This window comes from Stylophora pistillata, chromosome 5 (assembly GCF_964205215.1).
Source record: "Stylophora pistillata chromosome 5, jaStyPist1.2, whole genome shotgun sequence".
Classification (NCBI taxonomy): Eukaryota; Metazoa; Cnidaria; class Anthozoa; order Scleractinia; family Pocilloporidae; genus Stylophora; species Stylophora pistillata.
This window is the reverse complement of record NC_142523.1, coordinates 3,590,759-3,616,992: the sequence shown is the minus strand read 5'-3', so window position 1 is coordinate 3,616,992 and position 26,234 is coordinate 3,590,759. Positions and strand designations below refer to the sequence as shown.

General features: G+C 39.0%; 1 protein-coding gene across 3 annotated transcripts; it reads left to right on the top strand.

Moving 5' to 3' along the window:
• The first annotated feature begins 875 nt into the window (after positions 1-875).
• Positions 876-25,887, top strand: LOC111335669 (contactin-4). Of its 3 annotated transcripts, none has more exons than XM_088760992.1 (18): positions 876-1,022; positions 7,705-7,792; positions 8,839-9,132; positions 9,759-10,052; positions 10,306-10,411; positions 11,746-11,927; positions 12,850-13,116; positions 13,543-13,827; positions 14,246-14,572; positions 14,793-15,098; positions 16,458-16,754; positions 17,085-17,206; positions 20,460-20,646; positions 20,879-20,953; positions 21,425-21,709; positions 22,259-22,362; positions 22,956-23,142; positions 23,814-25,887. In XM_088760992.1, the coding sequence occupies exons 2-18, from the start codon at positions 7,723-7,725 to the stop codon at positions 23,930-23,932; spliced, it is 3,507 nt and encodes a 1,168-aa protein (XP_088617118.1). In that variant the 5' UTR covers positions 876-1,022; positions 7,705-7,722; the 3' UTR covers positions 23,933-25,887. The 3 variants fall into 3 exon arrangements, with proteins under 3 accessions (XP_088617118.1, XP_088617117.1, XP_088617120.1); XM_088760991.1 differs by lacking the exon at positions 876-1,022 and adding an exon at positions 4,601-4,779; XM_088760994.1 differs by lacking the exons at positions 876-1,022; positions 20,879-20,953 and adding an exon at positions 4,602-4,779.
• The last annotated feature ends 347 nt before the right edge of the window (positions 25,888-26,234 follow it).

The following is a 26,234-nucleotide window of genomic DNA, read 5'->3' as shown; positions in this document are numbered from 1 at the left end:
GAATTTAGACGTTTATGGAGCATTTTTCCTCTAAAACTCTTAGGAACGACGCGATAAAGTTTGTTGGCTAAATGAAACCCTGTACAAATCGACTATACAAGACGTCATAAAAATTTTTTTGCAACGATGGTTTGATTCCTCTCTCTAACAAATTCAACATTGATATTAGCGCTTCGTCGAGGTAAAGTGATGAATCACTCATTTCTTACAACTTTCGTTAACTGAAAACTTACACAATCCGTAAGATGAAAGTACATTACTATCAGAAGAATAATTAACTTAGTTAACATTGTCTTAAAAGACGTTGAAAGCGGGTTTTATTGTTTAGGTCTTTGTTTCAGAACAATAGCCAGTCGTTCTCAAAAGATTTCATATAAAGACCAAGCGGTTAACAAGACAGCTTTCAAAACAACTTGTTAACCAAATCAAGATCTAATTTATCAAGGCGTACGTGGGGTGTGAAACATTTACTCAAATCCGACAAGTATGTATTAAACAAAATCGCATCCTACTATTCTGGGGTCAATTTTAGGCCCCATATTAATCTTACGTATTGCCAGGATTACAGATTTGCAGATAACCTGGCTTAGAAATCGATAGTCAGCGCTGATTAGCAAGAATCACCAGCAAAGATTTGAAAACGATTCAAAATGAAACATGAGCAATAATAATTTTAAACCGTTTGGCTTTGCGCGCGCTGAAACCGGCCATATCGTTCACGATCGAGCCTGCAAATGAGATTACACCTTCTTAACTCACAGACAAGTGAGGCTCGTTAAAAATAAATGACCAGAAATTTGATTTTTGCGCATTCTTTCTTAATTTATCATCCCCGTTGGGCCAGTCTGCTTGTCAATCATCTATTGTCCAGGTGTCGTTCCTGCTGTGAGTTAAGAAACCTTCACTTTGCCACAACAAACCAGTTATGACACAAGGAATAGCAAGCTACAGATCAGTCACTGACGATTACCGCGCTGAGAGAGCCTTCGGGAAGTACACTGTGAAAGATCTAGTAACTTGAGGTATGATTGTCGTCTAGAAACTCTCTAACAACTTTAATGACAGGCTTGGCACGAAAGCATTGTTTTGTTAAACACACGTCTGGGTTTAAAACTCGCCATTTGTGATAATTCTACGAGTGTTTTCACAGTCTGGTTTGTTTCAAAGCTGCTTACAGTTCACACTTCTTTCCATTCGTGCGCGCTTTCGAGCGTTTCGCCCGATGTGCCAAAGTGGATTAACCCCAAGTACATACCTTGACGTATATACATGTACTTCGACGCCATTAAAATCTGACAACAGTATTTGTTTTCCTTCTGTATTTATATGAACGACAGGAGTCAGTTATCAAACCAGTAGTAGACTTGTTTTTCTATCTCCAAATTGATTCGGAAACCTAATCATTATTCTCGTTCCTTGTCAAACCTTCAACATTTTTAATGAGTAATTAGCCAGGCGATACGAAGTTTTTGCCAACTACTTAATATTCTTTTCATGACGGCAAAGAAATTGATTCTGTATATTCTTTACTGTACTACATCTCATCTGTTCTGAATCGGAGCCGGGTATATCTTAAATGACACCCGGATTAATATAACTGGGATTTACGAACAGAGAAAGTCGTGGGGTTGGAAATATCGCACTTGCAACACGAGGATTGACACTTTCTTAAGAGTTACACGACTCGGGTCTAGCTAAGCCGCTTAGAATAATTGAAAAGAAACACTTCTTTGCGGTTCGTGGTTTTAACACAGAGAATGTTGTGGTCTACAGGGATTCCACCAACTATAAAGTCTATATTTACCACAGTTTTGTAAACCACATTGGCAGACACCTTATAGTGTACTACAGATTAACCGGTCAGAGCCGGGTGTTCTATTCACAAGTCGCGTGCATCGGAAGTAATCGAAATTAATTTCGTACACGCGTACGAGGTACGGTGTTTATGGTGCTTTAACCCCATGAGGAGTGTACAGAAGCAGATAAACAACAGTGAATTACACGCCAACCGCGAAAAAACAGCTCTGTATAATGTTGATTTATTGAAGGCGATTCAGTGGCTCACTTCAACGCGAGATTTCATCAGGTCGTTTGCAAGCTATCATAAAGTCTTCGCGAAGATATCGCCGAAAACGATTAACAGCCTTTTAAATGGATTTCACAGCGTGCACAAATGTTTGATCTCTCCGACTCACAAAAAACCGCGTCGAAAAAAAAACCCTAAAGCTTTCATCCTTAAGATCTAACAGCTTTATCCCCACAGTGTTCAATGACTTTGCAATGTGTCTGTGCATTTATACCTGCCCTGAAACATGACTACATAATTTTCTTGCGAAAACCGCATGGAATGTTAACAATAACTACAATGAAATTACAATACCAAGCTATTATGAATTGATAACTATTTCATATCAGCCCGTAGATACGTTCCTTAGTTCACGGGCTGACTTATAGTTGGTGGAAAAAAAAAATGTCCGTATTTCCTCGAGAAAACGCTAAAAGGGGCGTTTGAAAGTTCTGTGGAATACTACTTAAGTAATTATTTGCGTTTAAATAGGAAAAAAACAAAAAATACTTATCAACACCTATGCTAATAGTGTTAATGAGATTATTCTTCTTTTCAGAGAGCAGGTTTTCCATTATTTAACTGAAGAAAAAAATCCACTTAGAAGAGAATTCAAAGCCAGCTGTTCGCACTTATTGCCTCTCGTGTTTTAGGAGCACAGCTGCGCGGAGAGTTATCTAAACATTCTTTTCAAGGAAGCTCGCTCGGCAGTCATCTTTGTATTTTTCTCTAAGAGATGACATCTTTGATAAGAACAATTACAAACAAACAATGCTAGAGAGACAGCAAATCGCCAAGCCTGATCGGGTTCTTGTTATTGAAGAACCTCTCCCATTTGGGAAACAATTCATTACTTATCGCACAATTAAAACGAAATTTGTAACAAAAAAAAAAAAAAGAAAAGAAAAACGCGCGCTGAGTCTCGAAAGCGCATGGTTAATCGCATTTTTGCAAACATCGCTCGTAGCGATCACGCGACGAGAAACGAATTAAACCGATGGAATACATCTGTCCAAATCGTGCTGGGCGACCACTGCGCGACCTGATACTTTAATAAGTTCCGCTCCAACGCCCCATTCTTTAACAAGTATTCTCGAAGGTTTTTAACAATCTTAGCAGCTGATGAGTTCAGTGGGTCTCAATTTAGAATTTTTAAAATTAAAGTGCGCACTCTGTCTCGCCGAAATAAACCCTAAACACGAAGGGTGGACGCGCGGGGGTGTCGAAATTAATCGACGAATTACACCCCTGATTGACTATTCTGTTTTTATGCTGTTAAATAAAGAAAGGGAAGCCTGCAAGCAATTTGCTTTGCGTCAAAGGCTCGAGAATTCATAAACACAATTTCAAGGGGCAGCTGTAACGAACGGAAATAAACTCACAAAGCGCTTCCTTTTAAATGAAATCAAGCGAATATAAATTGACCACAACAGATTTCTCAGTTGCCCACGAGTTGAGCAGAGCTTTAACTTGAAGATCATAATTTGTTCGCCAAGTTCACGATCTTGTCAAGTCAAGGCAGCTGCAATACGATTTGTAGGTTGGTAACAAAGGCAAACAACGAACAGTGTTGTTCGTTCACAGAGCGCGAGTGTAAACCTGCCGATTTGACTCGTATACCGATAAACACAAGACGAAAAGTACTGTTAAATACGGAAAAGAATACTTGCGCACACTGATATTTTTGGCGGAGGAAAATATACCAGTTCTGCATAAGATACGTGAAAGTCAGGAACTTTCACGGCAAGATGACCTCAGATAAAGCGAACGGTTATCCGCCGGAAGGTTTAGCAAAAGATGTCTTCGTAAAATTGTACCTAAACATCAGAAACGGGAAGTTTCAATCTTATCTTTGTGTCAGACCCCTCGTCCTTGTTTTAAATTCGCAGCGATGTCTATTGTCAGAAATCTCTTCGCGTGAATAATGCATAAAATTTGACTTCGATTTCCTAAAGTAATTTACCGGTTGAATAATCGTAGCAAGCCGCAAATTAAAATTCTTTGCCTTCAAGGAACCTTTTACACCCTGAAGTTGTTAAATGTGTCCAATCATTTCTCCGGCGGAGTAAGCAGCCAAAGTTAGATAACGCCAAAATAGATTACTTCAATTAACTTCTCTCAATTTTGTGGGGACGCATAATTGCACTGAGTTGAAATACAAGTTTAATCAATGCGACGACCACACATACAACTTCAAAAGAAAACTTAACGATAAATTCAATTTGTGATGAGATCTGATTGATGGAACTGATACGCACTATAGAAGCGCCCATGGTTTGAATGACGTTAACAACTGGCGCGCGATCGGAAGACATCTCGAGGGCAAGTCGCATTGAAAATTATAAATATCGTGCAATTGGAGTTTATTTGGAAAAAATATGAAAGGTGTAATGACGATCACCGTCCCAAGAAAACAATTGGATAAAAGAAAGCTTTACAAAAGTGTTAATTGACCTATGTAAATGTATCATGAAAGCTATTGGACATCTGGCAAAGGGGAATAATTTGTTGAAGTTTATCTGGCCCCCTCCAGAAGACCAACATTTGGAAACAGGCCGTGTTTGCGTCGCGATCAAAATCGTTTCGGGGATAACCTGATTTTTTGATCGTGGTTTTTGCAATCTTTTCCGCCTTAAAAGATTGTAAGAGAAGATATTAGTTGACAAAGAGTAGGAAAATTGTCTGGCAAAGAAAAACGTATGAAAGAAATCAAGGTATGTAAACATTTGTGACTCGCGCGAATACTTGATTTCCAAATTCGTTCAATTTTGTGCGTTTAAATTTTAATCAGATTATAGCTTTCCTAAAAGCGACTGGAGTTACCACTTTCAATTTTTATTTTGAGTTGGTATTTCATATTCATTAAGTATACTCTAATTTCTTTTTTCAATTTGGAGGTAAAGAGGTTGAAAACTTCAAGCGGAATTGTAACGAGTGTAAAAAATATGACCTTAATACTTTTTATCTCTAAGCGTGTGAAAACGTACCGCAAATCATCTAAACACACAAATTGAAATTCTTAAACACCTTTATAACGTATATGCGAACGATCATAAATATCCAGTTTCAAATGTGTTTCTATATATATAGATATATGTATACATATATATATATAGTATATCCTGTCGGGGAAATGCTATTTGGAGTTCTAAGATAGTTTAAATTGAAATCCAAAATGAAAAAAATATGAAAACTCTGGCGTGTAAGATTTAGTGTGAAAAAACATCAAAGATCTGGGAAATTGCGAAGGTTATTTACTGCGCAGGAATAAGAACGTTTCAATAGAATTTCAGTGCAGGTGATACCGTATAATGGCAATTGTAAGTGTTGCTTAGAGAGCACTATAGAAAGTTTCATTCATTTGACACTTTTCAATTATGAATGTGTTAGGAAACTTCATTTGCATATCAATCAAGTGTCGAACTTAAAGACCCTTCTCAGTCAAAGGAAAATAAGTGGGCTTTACTCTGTGACAAAAGAAAAATCTTGCCCATGATATAAAACTATTTAAGGTGATGGTTCCCCTTCTCTGATTACTTTTGCATGCGCTAGGGAATCTTACTGCAACTGGTAGAAAGCTTGACTGAATAAGCGCGTTAGAATTTAAAAATGTTTAAGTAAAAGATCCAACAGTCATTTCAGTGCAGAAGAAAGTTTACAAACAATGATTAAGTCTGGCGAAAGCTTTAATGCTTGGACGCTGTGAAGTTAATTTGCCAAAATTCTACGAAAGAAAAACGATTTATACTTTCTGAAATGATATGAAAGACGGAAATTACCCGGTTTCAATCGTGACACAACGAAGTCTTAGCGTAGCTCAGTTGGTGTAAAAGTACGGTTTTACTATATCTGGGCCTTTTAGTAGCTTATCATCATAGAGTTCGTGGAAGAATCGCACCGTAAAATTTTCCCAGGCTTTTCTTTGAATACAAAATGTGGCTTTCTAGGCAACGCCACAATTGTTTTCTCTTCGGTGAATAGTTGTTTGCCTTTTGAATGAAGCCCTATTATCTTAAGAACAGCGGTGGCAAAGGGTCGCATGCAAAGAAGACAAAATATTTAATAAACTGCACGAGTTGACGGGTACAGCTTAACGAAATGACCGGTGTCGCTATCATTAGTGCAGGTACAGCACACGAGCGAAAAAAATCGAAAGTAAACACGATACGCGTGTTGGATAAACAACACGATTTTAGGACAGTGCTACCACCATTAGGTTTGAACCAACCTCCCGGAGATTTGGAAAACAAAGAGATTCGACAAAAACTCAGAAACGCTGTTGCAAGACTTTGTGTTGTGTTGACAACCAAAAGTGCCATTTAATTGCCATATTGATTGAATATTGCTGATAATAGGGAGATCACTGCAATTTCATTTCAACATAGCGAAATTCGATTTCTCAAGAGCGGTTTAAAATACACCGTCAACTGAGGTTTTGGTGTGTAGAATATTTGGAAATTTTCCGCCTGAGGTAAAATAAAGATTAATTCTCTATTGAGTATATTATAATGTAGAGTCAATTTCGCGCCTCGACATCCTGATAACAACTAATAGAACAAGTCCCACTTCTAGGAAGGAAATCTTTCAAAATTTAAGCTTCTTTTGTAAACGTAACAGCGCTTAGTTTCGTCTTTGAGTCAACCATGGTAAAAACGATCGACCACAAAAACGATTTCAATTGTACGCTATGAGACTTCGTAGAGTTAAAAAATTATGCTTATCAAACATAAATCTAGTTTATTGGGGGAAATTGATGCACTACAGCGAAACATTCAGAGTGAAAAAATAAATACCAATTACAAGAAAGCGTATCAAATTAAAGACTTGTTTCACCTGTTGGCTCACGTGACATTTTCGACTCCCCATGTACAGTCGACCACAAGAACTAAATATAAAACTACATGCATGCTGTGAGTTACGAATATATTTAGTAGCATTGTTTCAAACGCGGGAAACGATCATTGAAGTCGTTTCTGCTGAAGTATTGTGCAAATATGGATCTAACATCGCAGAACTCACCACAACGAGAGCAATTTTTCGATATTGCTTTTTACTAACACCGGAAATTGTTTATCTAAAACTCACTATAGCATGTTTTAAGAGTCAGTGTATTCTCCGCTGTAGTTTGTTTTTCGCTGTAGTTTTGTTTGTTTTTTGTTTAAACGACAGTATTCTACACCGCAGCTAGTATAGGGGCCCACACCCAGCAAGAAAGAAAAAATTTCTTCGACATTTCTGTGTTTCGGAGGGAGAGCTGAAGTTACTTTTTCGAAGTTTCGCTGGCGGCTATAACACAATCGAATCAGCAGAAAATGTTCTAGAGTTTTCCCAAATTTGGTAATTGCCAACTATAAATTTTTTATCTCGACATCAGTTTGCATTCTGAAGTCCTCGCATTGCATTATGTTCGCAAATCTGAATTGGCAAGAGACGTTAAAGTGAGTGTTATATAATACCGCTTTACATAAAGGGAATCTTAAGCACCTGAGAAAAAGGCAAAGTAAAATGTTAGGATGAGAATTTCGAACGAAAGTTCCACGGATGGTGTCCACGAACGTGCATTTCGTCGAAAGAAAACTACAGAGCTTCAAAATTTTTTACTTTTGTTGATTAAACGTTTCCCTTCCTTGTTTATTCAGGTATGAATCAACTACACAATGAACATCAGCCGGGGTAGTAATATATATGTCATCGTAGTCCTTCTGTTGCTACTTCTAGTCCAAGTCGGTAAGTATCAAACATACGCCATAATTCCCATTCAGAATTATACGAAAACCTTTTGGTTCGCGCAGAGCTACCTTCACTATTAAATCGAAGACAACAAGATATCGCTATATCAATGTACAAAATAAAATATTGCATCACGCCGAGTATTGTCGACGAACTATTTAAGCAGAAAAGCATTAGTTATTCACTAAGAAACAGTGATTTTGAAATTCCTACTTATAATACTATTAACTATGGAAAACATTCTCTTGGATATCAAGGACCTCATATTAGGAAAAAAGACCTAGCGTCATTCTTAAACAACAACAATAGCTGCTGTGACCTGTGCAACTCTTAGAGACCACCTTTTATATACCTACTGTTTTAATGCACAATTTGTACATGTCATTGATATGAATTATATATACATCCTTCAAAATTTCTTATTTGAAACTAACTCTGTTTCTAATCTATCAATTTACTTATTTATTTATTTCTTTTTCTGTGTCCCCAATTAGTTGTGAAAACTAAATAAATCGACTCATTGATAGAGCTTTTTACTTTCCTTACTTTACGCCAGGGCCATTGAGCACTGTTGTCATGAGCAGGTTCTGAAAAATAGATCGTTATCTCGACTTTATTCTGCTTATTCACACGGCTAGTTATGAAGGAATATGAACGATGATCAAATAATTTAACGGAAAACTGGTGAAGACATGAAGATATATACCCGTTGATCCTGACTAGGGAGCACTAACTTTTTACTACCTTCTGTACTATTTTGTTTGTGAGAGACATGCAATAGTCAAATGGCCATAACAAGCCGGAAAATTGTGTTGCATTCCTGGGAAAGACACCGGTTGCAAACTAAAAGGGAAAATCGATAAAACTCCTGGATGTTCACATCGATCGCATTAATGAGACTCCAAATCGCTGAAATTCGGATTCGCTCAGGGTATTGAGGCTCCAAATTCCTTCATGCCAATGAAATCGGAATTACCTCCGGTTGTAATGGGGGCACTGTACTCGTACAACTTATCTATTCTATTTGTACCATTCACTAACAGGTTCTAGCCTCTGGCCAGCGATTCTGGGTGAGCCTAAAGACGTAGCAGTAACGCCAAGTACCACAGGGCCAACCGCGTTCACAATCCTCTGTCTCAAGTCTCAGGGTTCGTCAGTGGCTTGGTTTTTTAACGGAAGACCGGTGGACATCCGTAATCGGGACTTCAGGGTATTAAGTGATGGGTCTCTTCACGCAAAGAATGCGGTCAAAGAAAGACACGAAGGGTCTTATTACTGCCTGGTATCCAGCGGAAACAGAGCGATTCGTAGCAGAAGAGCAACGGTGAAATTTTCTTGTAAGTAAATTAAGACCTATTTCAACTCTCCTAAAGTAAAGCCCAACCACTTTCAGAAAGCCAACCTCGGGAATTAAACTTATCGAACAACTCTTTCATAATGTAAGGAGTAATTTTACCATACGCACGCCTCTGTACCAAGTCTGCTTACTTTGTATTTCAAAAATGAGTATTCTTTTAGAGGAGTGTAAGGGTACTTTGATGTAATAACGTTCGATTCATTACATCGCGGAGGAAATTCACAACCACTTTTAAGCGTGTGATTAAAGGCTAGGGTGTGACATTAATGCTATACCAACGGGCATTCTTTGACCGTGATTGAAAGGAAGTGTGTATCCAGGGAACACTTTCTTCAGTTCCAAAGGTTGCCTCCCAGTGAAGATTCTACCGTAGTTAGTGTGGTGTATGACCTTGATGCAGCACCAACAGGCATTCTGTGACCGTGATTCAAGGGAAGTGTTCACTCAGGAACACTTTCCGCTTCAGTTCCAAAGGTTACCTCCCAGTGAAGGTTCTACTACATTTAGTGTGGACCATAAGATGAGTGCCATAGTTCCCTGCTAAATTCCAAGCTGCGCTTCTACCACTTCCTCATTATTGATGTATACAATCTCCTTCCTCGACAGATCTTAATCCATTTACTATCCGCGACAAGGTGGTCTCCAAGGACGAAGGAGATTTCCTCTCCATAAAGTGCATGGCTCCTAACTCTTTTCCACACCGTACCATCCAGTGGTCAAAGGAGGTAAATGGGAAAAAACAGCCAGTGAGGTCGTCTTCGCATCTGACAATAAGCGAAGCCAAGGACTTACATTTTGCATATTTGGAAAGGTCAGACTCTGGAGTGTATATTTGCACTGTAACAAACCTCTTCATCCTGAACAGTGTGGAGAGACAAGTTTCTCTACTCGTAGAACCAGGTAAGGACATCGAAAAAGGTGACATTTCCTTTCATCTTTTACATTTTGCATTCTTAATGGAACAGTCAATTTGCTATGGCTCTTTTGTCAATTGAAACCAGGGAGTATTTCGTACGAGCTACGACGATAATACCAACAAGTGTCAGGTTTTACAAGGTTCATTGTCCTGTAAGGGCCGCTCAGGTTATGTCGCGATGAGTGAAGAGATTTCATGAAAAATTATTATCCTTGCTCCCTTTTACCTTCATAACAGCGACAAATCAGCTTCACAAGCCACCTAGAGTTGCCGATGACTTTAGTATTCCAAAGACAGCCTTCAAAGGAGAGAAATTTGTCCTGGAATGTATCGTTTACGGAAAGTAAGTGTTATTACAACATACATCTTAAAAAAACATACATATAGAGAGCATCTAGAGTAGAATCCTTAATCATGGAAACTTCCACAATTGAAGAAATAACAATAGATGAAATAGGTAGAGGCAACAGCAGAAGCATGCTATGCCGTGGCAGCTATGGTAACAGATGAAATAGGTAGAGGTAACAGCAGAAGCATGCTATGTCGTGGTAGCTATGGTAACAGATGATTAGGCAGAGGTAACAGCAGAAGCATGCTATGCTGTGGCAGCTATGGTAACAGATGAATAGGTAGAGGTAACAGCAGAAGCATGCTATGCCGTGGTTGCTATGGTAACAGATGAATAGGTAGAGGTAACAGCAGAAGCATGCTATGTCGTGGTAGCTATGGTAACAGATGATTAGGCAGAGGTAACAGCAGAAGCATGCTATGCGGTGGCAGCTATGGTAACAGATGAATAGGTAGAGGTAACAGCAGAAGCATGCTATGCCGTGGTTGCTATGGTAACAGATGAAATAGGCAGAGGTAACAGCAGAAGCATGCTATGCCGTGGCAGCTATGGTAACAGATGAATAGGTAGAGGTAACAGCAGAAGCATGCTATGCGGTGGCAGCTATGGTAACAGATGAATAGGTAGAGGTAACAGCAGAAGCATGCTATGCCGTGGCAGCTATGGTAACAGATGAAATAGGTAGAGGTAACAGCAGAAGCATGCTATGCGGTGGCAGCTATGGTAACAGATGAATAGGTATAGGTAACAGCAGAAGCATGCTATGCCGTGGCAGCTATGGTAACTGATGAAATAGGGAGAGGTAACAGGAGAAGCATGCTATGCCGTGGTAGCTATGGTAACAGATGATTAGGCAGAGGTAACAGCAGAAGCATGCTATGCCGTGGTAGCTATGGTAACAGATGAACAGGTATCAGTACCACCTTCAGTCGCATTATCAGTAACAGAAGCAGCAGAAAAAGTTTCGGTAGTATCAGCACCATTTGCCAGATTGCTAACGGCTGTTGCAACTGTGGCAGAGACAATAGTAGAAGCAGTAGTAGCACAAAAAATTTACTACTTGTACCAGCAGTGGTACTTGAAGAAACAGTAACAGTACCGTGATATCATTATAGCGATATAACAGGTTAATTCGTAGTGGGCAAATAAGTGGTGGTATAGGACATAAATTGCCGAAAAGGAGATGGGATCCAGTTCTGGCCGGGTTTAAGGCAATGTAACATTGCGAAAATAGTTTACAGTCTCTTTTGTTGTTACGCTCGCGCCAGAAGTGTCAATAATCTCTGTACAGCATCGACACAGTTTAACATTTTCATTCTTTCACTCAGACCAGTTCCAAAAATCATCATGAAGAAAAAAGGAATTCACACTGCCCTCGGGACTACAACAGGAAACGTTAACAGACTAGTGATCAACAGCTTTGGTCGCGATGACGCTGGGAAGTATAGATGTAGAGCCAGCGATCAGGCAGGACAGTCAGACACCAAAACAACGGTGATCAAGATGGAAGGTATACCTTTATCACAGTATACAGTTGTATTGTGCTGCGTATCATTTAGTGTACTAGCATTGAACAAATTCTGTTTTCGAAATGAATTTACCGGGCGTTCTCCCTTCGCCGTGATGGCGACTTTTCTGATTAAAGATAACGCTTCCCATTTACTACACTATCTCTAAAATAACCCTGACTAGTAAGATATGATGGTAATTGTAAGGTGTAAGAGACTAAATGCAGAATGTTACTTCACAATAGACTTGCATTCCATCCCGAGGTGGTCGAAGACAGCAATACGCCATGCACTAAAACAACCGGGATGATTTATAATCAGTGTTATCACATCGGTCGCAGCACCGTGGGCAAGATGAAGCGAATCCTGTGTTCTGATTGGCTACTCGAGCGGGCAAGATGGGCCCATCTTACACGCTCGGGATTGCCCGCGTTGATCTCGCGCATGAAAAAATTGAATTAGAGCTACGTTCGTAATTCTTGAACAATTTCGGCGATGGAAACGCAAAAAGGGGCAGAAGATAGTCAAAACAAAGAAAACAGAAACGACTCTCGTGAGTTTGTTGTGCTACAAACACAGTTGGCTTTCTTTCCTGGCTCTCCAAGCAAACAAGTCGTTCTTAATTCTTAAGAAAGCGAAATCTTTTTGCAATATGATAAATCCTTTATTAACCAAGCTTGTTCGGTCAAGATGGCTGGATGTTAGCCTCGTTATTTTTTCGCATTTTTATGGACCTCGACTTCGTCTCAATCCATAGAAATGCAAAAAAATAACTCGGCCAATATCCAGCCATCTCGTCCTCACGCTTGTTTAATAACTCATATGTATTAATGATGCACTCTTCCAAATTCAAGGACCGAAGCATGACTTCGACATTATAAATCAGATGGAGAACAACAATTTGCATTTTTGCTTCTTTTTCAGCTAAACCAGAGTGGATAATAAAGCCAAAAGACATTACATCTGGCTCTAACAGCACAATCACTTTGCCCTGTGTTGCTTTTGGTATACCAAACATAAGATACATATGGTATCGAAACGGCAAACCGATTGTAGGGACAAACAGACATGAAATTACACTGGGAAATTTGACTATCAAAGACTTGAGGCCTCACGATAATGGAATCTATCAGTGCTTCGTCGGAAACAAACATGGCCAATTACATGCTGATATTAAGCTAACTGTCTCAGGTAATGAAACAAATATTACGTCGTCCATGACGAAACACAAGCCTTATGAAAGAAACACTTGCATTTCAGTCTAATACATCAACGCCAAGTTTTCAACACTATAAGCATTTGCTTGTTGTTGTAGTCATTGAGTGATTCGACTGAACAATCCTTTTAACTTTGCCTTTCTCTCTCTGAGTAAAGCTGGCTACACGAGAACTGTCATTGTAACTTTATGAATAGCTAAGGAGGGGATCAAGGGGAAAGCGAGGCAAGGGTGGTACCACTAATGGACTGGCCTCCAGTCCACGAAGGAAAACAATAATTCTAATCGCCTCAAAAACCGGGATTTGCCCCACCAGTAATAACCCTGAGAATTAACCTTTACGTCACCATTTTGAGTCACTTCTTACTATTGAATGCCGGGTATTTTTTCCACCAAACTAGAGGTTCCTGCCGGCTTTGGCCCAGGGAGTAAAGCGCCACAACGAGCCCAAAGTGCCCTCATACATTCAAGTGTTGAGCTAATATGTAACCCAACTGGAGAACCTAAGCCCGTCGTACGATGGCGATTTGGCGCCGCTTATCTACAAAGTAAAGGAAGGTTTCATATTTCATCCAACGGAAACTTAAGGATCACTAACGTTACCAAATCCGATTCTGGGGAGTACATTTGCGAAGCTTCCAACACACTGGGTAAAGCCTCGAGAAAGGGAATCGTCAATGTTGTCGGTATGCTACAGCTTCACTTTGCCTTAACTTGTCTAGTTTGTACAGTATGAGAAATTTAGCCTCAAAATTTCCAAACATCCTGACTTGCAATCTGTAGCAATCTTCCTCATGCTTAGTCATCCTTGATCCACAAACTGTTATTTACAGATTTCCTTTTAAATGATGACAATTTTCAACGAACCATAAAAAATCAAATAACAAACATCTTGACCTAGCGACAGGATCCCTCTTGGCCCGCGAAAGTAAGTGGGAAGCCTGACAGAAAAGTTTGAAGGTTTACCTATTAAGGGAATGTTAGTCCTCAAAAACTACTAGTTCCTATTTAAGAGAGTGGAGATTACATACGTTCCAAACTAACCTGAATATATTTGTACTCGTGCCACCAATATCAGTTGAAAAAATCTCCTTTCCATCTTAGAACACATCGTCGAAACTAAAAACATGGACCAGACGATGACAGCTGTCCTAGGCGAGAACATCAGATTTCTATGCGGCGTTAGATCAATCAGCAAAATAGAGGTTACCTTCAAATGGCTAAAATTTTTTACCCATGAAATCGTGTCAAGTTTGCGCGTGAGAAAAACAAGAACAGATATCAGGAACAGTATGTTATCAACAAGTGATCAGAGAGGATACTTGAAGATCAGTAGAGTTCAATACAGGGACGCTGGGCCTTACTCCTGCGAAATAAGGGGCAATAACAATAAACTGATCGCCAAAAAGATGGTCCTCTTGAAGGTTAAAGGTAAACAAAGACATTTCTGCAGATTTATATTGTACTTGTGGTTTTCAGGAAAACAGTGGCGCACGAGCCGCGCGTGAGTGGGTCAAAGGTTTTTTCAAAATTACTTGATGACAGGAAGGAAACGTAGTTGGAAATGCGTTCCTCATAAGTGCGATTAAATATTCAATAATTCGTTCCCCTCCCTTCTCTAGTCAGTAACCAAGTGTGTTTGTATTTTAAGGTCCTCCTGATCCACCGACAGATGTGAACATCAGTGAAGGACACGCTAAAGGCGAACATGTCAACGTCACATGGATCCTTGGAAAAGCGAACAGCAGTCCGATAAAAAAAGTTGTTATTGAGTACACGACCCAGTTTTCTCCAAAGAAATGGCAAGTCACTGCTGAGGAATCTGAACCTCGGAAAGGATGGGCACAAATTGCATTGTCTCCACATGTAAAATATATTTTCCGAGTCATTGCCGTCAACGACGTCGGGAAAAGCAACGCCAGCGCTCCGTCCATTAGCTTCCAGGCACCACCAGCAGGTGGGTTAATGCCTTAGCTTCATTTGAATGCATGTATAGACCACTTTCATAAATGGCTGCCGGATTAATATTCTTTTGTTTAAATTTAAAATAGCCCCTCTGGCCTCGTTCTCCAGTACAAAATTCAAAAGAATACATTATCTCAAGCGAGGCCAGAAGGACTAATTTGAATTTAAACAAAAGAATATTAATCTTGCAGCCATTTATGAAAGTGGTCTATAGTCACGGAATATGAAATATATAGTCATTCTGTGGTAACGCGCACGAGTCAGGATGAAGAAGTCCTGATTCTAGCCCTGGTCGAGTTAATATTAATATTAATATTAATATTAATATTTATATTAATATTAATATTAATCCTGCAGCCATTTAAGAAAGTGGTCTATAGTCACGGAATATGAAATATTTAGTCATTCTGTGGTAACGCGCACGAGTCCGGATGAAGAAGTCCTGGGTTCTAGCCCTGGTCGAGTAATTCGGGCCATTTCAGATGTTAAAGTGATGAGGAAAATTTTTAAGGTAAACTGATTTTTCAATGAGATATAATGAAATATATGAAGTTCATATATTTTGTACTGCGGTATTAGATACATATGATGCACGATCCTCGCAGTAGATAGCGCTATTTAAGCAATAGCGAAAATCAGACCTGAATTCCGTACAGGTCTGATTTTTTTTTTCACTATTGCTTAAATAGCGCTATCTACTGCGAGGATCGTGCATCATATGTATCTAATACCGCCGTACAAAATATATGAACTTCATATATTTCATTGTATCTCATTTATCACTTTCACGGGTTTATTACGAATCAACTTAACGGCCTGCTTCCAGTTGGCTTGTTAGCTCAATTGGTAGAGCGTTGCACTAGTATCGCAGAGGTCAGTGGTTCGAATCCCGTACAGGTCTGATTTTTTTCAAGTCTGATTTTCGCTGTTGCTTATATAGCGCTATCTACTGCGAGGATCGTGCATCATATGATTTTTCAGTCTCATGCAAACATAACCCGTTTTCATAACAACGGTATCGCACATAGCCTCGTTGTGAAAGTGACAGATTTTTTACTCAAAAATGGTCCACTGTGTCGTGTTCTCCGGCAAGACGAATGTTTCCCACGGCACCTGTGTACACTCTGCAGGGGTATAAATGAGTAGCAATAATCTGACAATGTAAACAACCACTATTGACATCTGAGAATAAGTCGGCACTGGTACTTACATGTAGTCGAGATATGTAAAATTATTATCAAAAAATTAACATTGCTCACGACAATCACATTTAGTGATCAATGCAAAAAAGAGTACTCTACGCCAAACTCTTCTATCGTATAACTTTGGATGTTCTGCTCATCATTTACAGCTCCAACAAGGTATCCTCTTAACTTGACGGGTGAGGGAACAAACTCAACTACCCTAAAGATCACGTGGACACCCATCTCGCCCATACACTACAATGGACCAGGTTTCTACTACATTGTTTATCACAAAAGAACGGACAACAAAGAGCAGCCGATAAGAGACGAGGTCAGAAAAGGCTCCTCTTTCTCTATCACCGGCACTGATTACTACGTGAAATACACGATCCAAATACAAGCAGCAAACAACATCGGCTTTGGACCCCTGAGTCCAGCTGTTATCGCTTTCTCAGGAGAAAAAGGTGCAGTAATTTTAAATCATAATTGTCTCAAAATGTTTAGTTTCATGCAAGTCGCCAGGATACTGCCCTGTGATGCCTTTGTTCGAACACTGGTTTTCAGGGGGACGGAGAGGGGATCACTTGTCGCCAACACAGTAGAAAGTGGGACTATAGAAAATTGACTCCCAGTTAACAGTCCTAAGAGGGGGGGTCAGAACACAGAGCTTTATAGGGGGATCAGGTAAATGGTATGGTGACACTACCAAAATCCTTCGAACCTCCCCCACCCTACTCCCCCTGTCATACGTTTCTAGTGTTGATGTCATCTACGATTTCATTTCGTTGCTACAGTACCGGTGGGAGCCCCCCGGGACCTTGATGTCCGTATTACATCTCCTAATTCAGCTTATGCAACATGGACGGGCGTCCCTAAAACGAGAGAGACCGCCCGTGGCAAATTGTTAGGGTATAAGGTAAATATGTTCATCCATTTTTTTTTTTTTAATTTTATTATTTTCAATTATCTTTACATTCTATTCTATTGATTGTTGTTTTCAAGTAATTTTGCATCATGTGTAACATATGACAAAGTTTTGGCAAAGTGATGATAAACATAAATCCAAACTTACAGTGAAACGAACTCAACCGGGGCCACCCTGCGTTTTTTAGCCAATCACAAGACAAGTTCAGAACAAAAAAATTGAAGTTCGTTCATCAGCGGACCAATCACAATATGGGTCAAATTTAACTGTTCGTTTGATTGGATCTGATGCGAAGGTATGCAAAAGCTTATTGTTTTTTTTAAAGCAAAAAATATATAATATTTTTCATTTCTATTACGGTAAAGGCGAATAAATATTTACCGAATGGCGGCCGGTAATTTCAAAGACTAAACTGACTAAAGGTAAATGTACCAAATTGCGGCCGACTCACTTTATATGATACATTTTCCGAAACACGGCCTGGAATGCCGAAGGCGAGAGCTTATGTCAGATACTGAATATTGCGGCCGCGAATTTTGAACAGGAAACGGGCTCGATCAACGTAAATTTATCAAATTACGGCCGGTTAAACCTATAAAATATATTTTCCTAATGACTGCCTGGAATGGAATGACGAAGGCGAAACGGATTCAATATTTACCCAATTATGGCCGGGAATTTTCAAGACGAAACCGGCGCAACACAAGTATATTTTCAAAATATTATTGAAAAACGGCCGTATCTACAATTTTATCGGGAATTTTAGTAACCAATCACAAGGACAAAGAAAATTTCAAATTTAGTTTTTGCATGTATTACCGGCGGTTGATTCCGTTTGCGTTGTAGTTTCAAAGTCGGGAAGTGTTTCAAACATTTACTGATTTGAGGTAAAACCGTTTGGTCTTCAAAATTTCAGGCCGTGTCAATTCGCTAAATACATTTGTATTGAGTCCGTTTGGTCTTCAAAATCCCCAGCCGCAATATTCGGTAAATTATATAAGCTTTCATCCTCGACATTCCAGACCGTGTCTCGAAATATATTTCATAAGTTAACCCGTTCGTAATTTAGGAAATTTCTTTACGTCTGAGTCCGTTTAGTCTTCAAACTTCCCGGCCACAATTTCGGTAATTTACATAAGCTTTCTTCCTCAAAACTCCATACCCTATTTCGAAAAATATTTGTTAGAAAAGTTTACTCGGCCGTAATTTGGTAAATTTATTTACGTTGAGTTCGTTCAGCCTTCAAAATTCCCGGCGGCAATACTTGGTAAATTATACAAGTTCTTGTCCCCGACATTCCAGAACGTGTTTCGAAAAATAAATGTCATTAGTTTACCCAGCATTATTCATGGCGTACGTTGAGGCTGTTCAGTCTTCAAAATTACCGGCCGCTATTAGGTAAATATTTATTCGCTTTTACCGTAAACGAAATGAACAACATGTTTATTTCACCGTAAAAAAACTAGAAGCTTTCGCATGTCTTCACATCGACTCCAGTCAAACGAGCAGTTTAATTTGACCGCTGGTGAACGAACTCCCATTCTTTTGTTCCGTACTTGTCTTGTGATCGGCTAAAAAACGTTTGATGATGGCCCCGGTTGAGTTCGTTTCACTGTAAGAAAAAGCTTATTTTACTGACCAACTTGGACCAGACTCCTCCCAATTGTTTTGAGCATTTATCAGCACAATACAAACGCCTTAAAGAAAGACATATACACAACGAACGAACCAAGCAGAACGACCTAATTTAGGGCTCGACACTAATGGTAGCCAACTAGCCACAAACTAGTAGAAATTCTGTTTAGGCTAGTGATTTTCGATTTCTACTGGCCAGTTTGGCTAGCAAACAAACTGAAATTGTCCTAACATCTAAGTTATCATCAACCACTTGGCTAGTAAGTTGACAAGTTAGTGTCGAGCCCTGCTAATTCTGCCGACGGGTCGAGACCAACTAATAATAAAAAATAAATAATAAATACGTTGATTGAAGCTCCCCCATAGGGGCTTTTCAGCCACAATGTAGACTAAGTACTTGAAAATCCCCACTGGCAGGAGGTACACCAGTGGGCTATTTACAGAGCGCAGCCGAGGAGTTGAGCGAGGGGCAACCGAGAACAAATCCAGTGAGTGGCAGGGTGGGGGACTTCAACCCGGGACACCGGATTACAAGTCCAGCACCCTAACCACTCGGCCACGCTGCCTCCATCACGTTTCGAGCGTTAACCCTTAACACTTGAAACATCCGCTTTAGAAACTTTCTACATTATCAACACAGTTTACCCACACCGACGCAGCACCACAGTTTTTTTAGAAATTTACCCCCTTTAAAACTAATCACGACCGACCTACACTATTTGAGCCTTACTGTCAAAGGAATCTCTACGAAAACTGAGTATTAGCTATTGTAAAATGAAAACTAGACGTAAACTAAATGTAAACTAGACGTGATTGTAACGTAAACTAAATGTAAACTAAATGTAAACTAGACGTCACTGTGACGTAAACTAAATGTAAACTAGACGTAATTGTAACGTAAACTAAATGCAAACTAAATGTAAACTAGACGTATTTGTGACGTAAACTAAATGTAAACTAGACGTAATTGTAACGTAAACTAAATGTAAACTAAATGTAAACTAGACGTAATTTTGACGTAAACTAAATGTAAACTAGACGTAATTGTAACGTAAACTAAATGTAAACTAAACGTAAACTAAATGTAAACTAGACGTACTTGTGACGTAAACTAAATGTAAAATAGACGTAATTGTAACGTAAACTAGATGTAAACTAGACGTAATTTTGACGTAAACTAAATGTAAACTAGACGTAATTGTAACAAACTAAATGTAAACTAAATGTAAACTAGACGTCACTGTGACGTAAACTAAATGTAAACTAGACGTCACTGTGACGTAAACTAAATGTAAACTAGACGTCACTGTGACGTAAACTAAATGTAAACTAGACGTCACTGTGACGTAAACTAAATGTAAACTAGACGTCACTGTGACGTAAACTAAATGTAAACTAGACGTAATTGTAACTCCTGAGCCAGTCATAGTTATAATGCTTCACGGTAAACTTAGACGTGGTCCTATCTCTTTCATTCAGATAAAAATCTACGCTAAATCAAGAGATAATAATGTAAGGATTAACTGCAATTCCCTTTTATGGCAATTTGATATCCAAGCTTCCTCTTTTGGCAATTTGATATCCAAGCTTCCTCTTTTTTTCATTCCAGGTGTATTTCTGGAAAGCGCCGAGTGGTCAAACCCCCTACCAAGCTGAGGTCGAGACAACAATTGAAACATCTGTCAGTCTACATCTACAACCTTACACATCGTACAGATTTCAAGTTGTTGCTTACAACAGAATGGGCGATGGACCAGCAAGTAACGTCATAGGTCCATTGACCACACCTGAATCAAGTAAGGCCGTCGAATGGATAATCTTAGAAATTAGCTGTTGACTTAATGAATCTAAGTAGAGACACCAATTTCAAACCAGATGGTAACGGAACGAACAAGAAGATGAAAACAGTTTCGGATGCCACAAAAAAACCCAGAGACATTGGTCCATATATTCTTTTGTTTGTTTGTTTTTTTTTTATTGATTTTTCACCCACTGAATCAAAGTATTTGTATACTCACACTTGCACAGAAAGAAACGGCACCGATAATTATACTGGATTATGCAGCCAGGAAAATGGACAAAGGTTTCTTTGTCCAGAGAATTGTTAGTACACACAATCCCTTTCCTTTTGTTTCAAATGAATATTTATCACCTTGATGCTTATTGTTGATTCTCTGATCCCAAACATCATCCAATCAAGGGCGAGAATTGTTATTTCCTTCTTTTCCTGTATTCAGGAAAGATTAATTTTGCCATTTCAATGGCAGTGTTTAGTTCTAATATAGGACAGCAGCATAAGAGATTGCACCTTGTCCGCTCCAGAGGAATGCCGCTCTTTTCTAAACATGCATACTGAGCTAAACAGATTCTGGTATTTTTTTCGGTATCTCAGTTCTTGAATCTCTGATCGAGTTACCATGATTTTCACTTCTACACACAAACTTTTATACCTTTTAACTTCAATGTTGGACAAAGATTGATCAAAATGATATAACTATTTACAAGACCTTATTTCATTACTTACTACAAGAAGTGTGTGGCAACACCTGATGTTTTTTTTCTTGTTGTCTTTAGTACCAGATTCACCCCGGAGATTCTCCCTTAACATCCATAACCAAAGCTTCATAATACTTCAGTGGAGCCCTCCTGAAAGAGCCAATGGCATCATCTCTGACTACCAGGTAACAATAGAGAAAGTACCAGTCACAGAAATGACAATGAGCGGAAATACAAATGACAGCAATCCACAAATGAGACTCCCCCTACTTGACCTGCAGGCGAGGTACAAATTCTCAGTACTGGCTATCAACAGAATTGGGAAAGGTCCTCCACTGGTTGTAGAATTTGATCTCACAACAGGTTAGCAACTTCTTTGACTAATAAATGATCAAACAAATCAATTCTTATTATTTTCATTTTAAAAAATCCAATGTTGAAAATGCCCTGTGCTTTAAAAATGTATATCTGTTCTAAACATATAACATGGGTGTAATGAGGGGGTTCAACACTAAGGGTCTTGGGCATTTGGGGGTACCCCAGAGTCACAAGCACAAAAAGCTTGCTTTCTCCTGCCCCCTGCCCCCTCCCCCTCCCCCTTTACAATAAACTCCTGAATACAGTCATTGCTTAGCATCAGATGAGAAAGTCTAAAGTGAAAGCAAGGATTGTGAAGTTATTTGCAATCAATTCTATTCCTGATTTATTGTGGGTATAGTTATCCCTGGCCTCTTTGTCACTCAGCTGTACATCACCCCTCCAGAACTAATTTATTATATTATGTTTCAAAAATCTAGCAGTTTGTTGCAGAATGCCCTTCCAAAAACAAAGACATTGTTGGAAGGGAGAATTATTGCATGGCATGTGTATAAAACAGAAGTGGCATATTTCTAAACACTTGTCTTCTTGCAGCACCTCGAATATCTCCCCAAAATGTGACAGCAAATTTTGATAATAAAAACAATGAGGTAGTCTTGAACTGGAGAAGTTCCTTGCAAGACATTGAAGGATTCCGGGTAAGTAAAGAGCAAGCATAAATATTTGAACCCTCTAACTACTGTGAGTGACCAAAACAGATTTCCTCCTTACAATATCTATACAATTTCATGCAGACAAGTGGTAAAAATTAATTAGTTCTTATTAACCGAGCGGGAGGTCTGTATGGGAGAAACTTGACCGAGGTCAAGATTCTCCCATACAGACCGACCTAGCTCAGTTAATAAGATGTTTATTATATGGCTGTGTCTTATATGCCAATTTTTTATATTCTTTGTACCTTTTTTTTCTAGACCGGTCTAGATGTCAGTCTAGATGGGAAAATCTAGACTGCTTTAAATATTGATTTCAGCCAATCAAATGCGAGAATTCGGTAGTTCTCAGTCCTTTTGAGACACAGCCATATAATAAAGGAAAATATCAATCCGGGATTATTAATTGATCCAATACCAAATTCTTCCAACATCATAATGGCATACAGTAGGGAGACTAACAAACGAGATCTTGGGAGTGAAAGCGTAAATAATATAGAATTAAGAAAGAAAATTCCTCTGAAGAGAGAGGTTGCATGTAGACCAGCCACACTCATAGTTTCTGTCGATATTTCTTTCAGATTTTTTACTGGAGTTCTGAAAGCGATCTGCAAACCGTCGACGTTGCAAAAGAAACAAGAAGAAAAGAAATCTCTTTTGGTCTGGAGAATGGGAAAATTTATCATTTTCAGTTGGCAGCTTTTAAAATAGTTCACGGCGGACATTACATATTGGGTCCAAGATCACAAGAAGTCACTGCAGGAAAAGGTAACAAATTAAAACGATAGCGATGGTGTTATTTGGGCGGACGAGTAATTAAAATTTTAACTTACTCTTCACACAACGAAGACGTCTCATATGAAAATGAATGACTGTAGAACTGGTTTAAAACAGAGGGACCCGCCGTTCTGTCCCTCGAAGTAATCGTTAATCTCCGCTATTCGAAAACGCAGTATAGAACCCAGATCCCCTCGCAACGCCTTGTTAAAACGTAATACAGGAGCTGGTGTTGGACGGGTGAATAAAGTTTGTTTGTTTGTTTGTTTTTAATTTAATTTATTTTTGCAATAATTGGTGAGAAAGGCTATTTAGATAAAAAAAAAGTCACGAAAAAACAGAATTTTTTTCTTTATGGTCTCAGAGTTTTCCACTATTCGTAGTTGATAAATTGGTCACCGTAATGAGTTTCCTTAAAGTTTAACCGACTGATTGACTGACTAAATAACCGCCTGATTGACTGGCTGATCACTGACTGACAAACTGACTAACTGACCTACTAAGTACTGACTGTCAAACTTTCAGATCGACTGACTGAGCGACTCATGTAACCGAACATCAGACGGACTCGGTAAATCACTCAGTGGATGCTTTAACTTTGCGCAGCAAACAGATGGATTCCACAGAGACTTATAATCAATGTATATTTTCCTTTCTTTCAGAAAATTTAAAAGCAAGAAGGACAAAGTCGACGGGAAGTTTCATTGATAGTCCTGGGACTTTGCTTCTGGGTTCACAGCTACTATTCATCATTGGCTTCCATTGGTTACAGGCCAGATAGCAGTTAACGAGATTCAGAGATGTTAAAAAAGCATTCCTGCGTCAATCTCTTCGGGAGAAACCACCGTCAAATCCCAAGAATGAGATGAGATGTTCATTTAATCAGAGCAAGTGATTACTTAGTTCTAAAAACTACAGATAGAAAGTTCATCTCGTCTTTTAAACATACTTAGACGAAACAACTGGTTTTTAGCCTCGAGCTTTGTTAATATAAACAATTTTTCAGAGTCAGGGAAAATATATACTCCAAATCAAGGAGGAAGGAAAAAGAATTCACACCATCTTTTCGTGAACTTTTGAACGATTGACGAAATATAGTTATCAAGCTGTTTTGGAAAGTCTCAACTATAACATCCTCGTGAATTTACAACGAGACGGTCCCTAAAATGCAATGACGTCTATCACTTATAATTAAATATTTGAATATTTATTTTAATGTACTTTAATTCTGAATGAAAGTCTCAAATTCCCCTTCTTTCTGGCTTCCTGAAAGTTCACATCATCTTGGGATTACGCTGGATTCGGAGTTTCAGTCAGGGTACAAACTTTATTATAACATAAACAAAGTAAAGCGCGCGCTCTGATTGGTCAATTTAGCGTCCCCCATTTGCCCATGGGTGTACGCTGCTGACGTGAGCAAATGCAAAGACTATTCTTCCGCGCGCGCTTGTTTTTTCTAGTCACGTAAGATTTGTTTAATAAAAGGGAACTCTTTAGCTACAATGTATCAATGTTATGTTATAAAACAAATGGTAAACACCACACCGTACACTATTGAGTTATGGATGCACTTGGGAGGTTTGCTAAGCACTCAAGAAGCTAGAGTCGCTCTCGGCTATCGCCTCGAGCGACTCTTACGCTTCTTTCGTGCTTAGCAACCTCCCGCGTGCATCCATAACTCAATAGTGTACGGTGTGGTGTTTACCATTTGTTAATTGAACTAATCTGATGTAGGTGGCCAATGACCGCAACAAAGAAAATTCGAAGTGCACTGTCAAGGGCTTTACCTAAAGCTACTACTTACAACCATTAACGATTTCTATATCCCGAAATAGTGTTAATTAAAACCCCACTTGTTTTATAACAATTCAAGGTTCGGTATGGGTCAACCGCACAAATTGTCAGGAAATGTAATATATGAATTAATTTGTAATAGTTTTATGAAACATTTAAGAAATAACGATCAATTAATTAATTAATGTGTTTTGACACATGAATTTGTTTTAAAAGAAACTTTAATGACGATATAGCCCAGTGCGAAATGATGGTCGTTAATTATGTTTGGGTTTTAGCCAAATAATGTTGTTTTATATTAAAGGAAAGTGTAAAATGTATATCGTTCAGCATTACATAACTAAGCAGTTAGTTATTGCTATACGTACTTGTCAACGACTAGATTTTGACTGATCAAGCCTGAGATGGACATAGATATGGTTGCCATAGATGAACACAGCGGTCAAACGTCTGCGCATGCGCGTACGTTGTATAGCATCCTAGTTGTCCTACAGACAACCATACCAGCGTGGTAGGTGCGGTGTTTAAAAGCGGTCCATTTTTTGGGGGGTGAAGCTAAAAATAAATCGGTTAATCAACAAGAAATCTATAATTAAGTAAGCTTTGTGTACAAAGTCTCGAGTTTTTCCTGTCCCTACTTTTGCTTCCTTCTATAAGTTTACCTGAACATATTTTTCGCATATTTCACGTGATAGAGGTTGCTTATGTTTCTCTTTAAATTTTGAGCGGGAAATTGGCGCGCGGCCGGCCAAACTTGACTCCCTTGTGCATACCTGACGTTTGACCGCTGTGTCTTATAGATGTGTTCTAGGATATTCAGTCGTGTTACAGTTCAAACTTCATTTTTTATGCGTTTGTTAATTTGTCAGGCAAAACCTACGAGTTTTGCTTTAGTTTGCCAGCTGAGGTAGATAAAAAATGCTAATAAAATGTTAAAAGATACCATGGCTTTTACAATAGTAAAAACTTAAGCAGTCGACTACAAACAACCCAACATACATCCAACAGATTGTGAGCTCGAGATCTCTATTGCGCGATAGCCGAGGAGAGCGAAGCACGAATCGACCATCACGTATGGCAATCGAGAACGAAAAATGTAATTGCAACCAGAAATGTTCATTCCACGTTCAGAAAACACAATGGGAGGTTAGAAAGCATTAAACTAAGTAACCACCCCCTCAAAGCGGCCCTTCGCTAGGAGTATGGTTTCGTGTATCATTGGAGGCTCAAGCCCCTCGTCTTTGTTAAGAGAACGACTTTTCATCTTGATCTCTTCAATCTCCTTACCT

Coding starts and splice junctions, on each gene's coding strand:
- LOC111335669 (XM_088760992.1), top strand. CDS start 7,723: ATGAACATCAGCCGGGGTAGTAATATATATGTCATCGTAGTCCTTCTG. Junction 16,755..17,084: donor CGCTTTCTCAGGAGAAAAAG/GTGCAGTAATTT, acceptor TCGTTGCTACAG/TACCGGTGGGAGCCCCCCGG. Junction 20,954..21,424: donor GTTTCTTTGTCCAGAGAATT/GTTAGTACACAC, acceptor TGTTGTCTTTAG/TACCAGATTCACCCCGGAGA.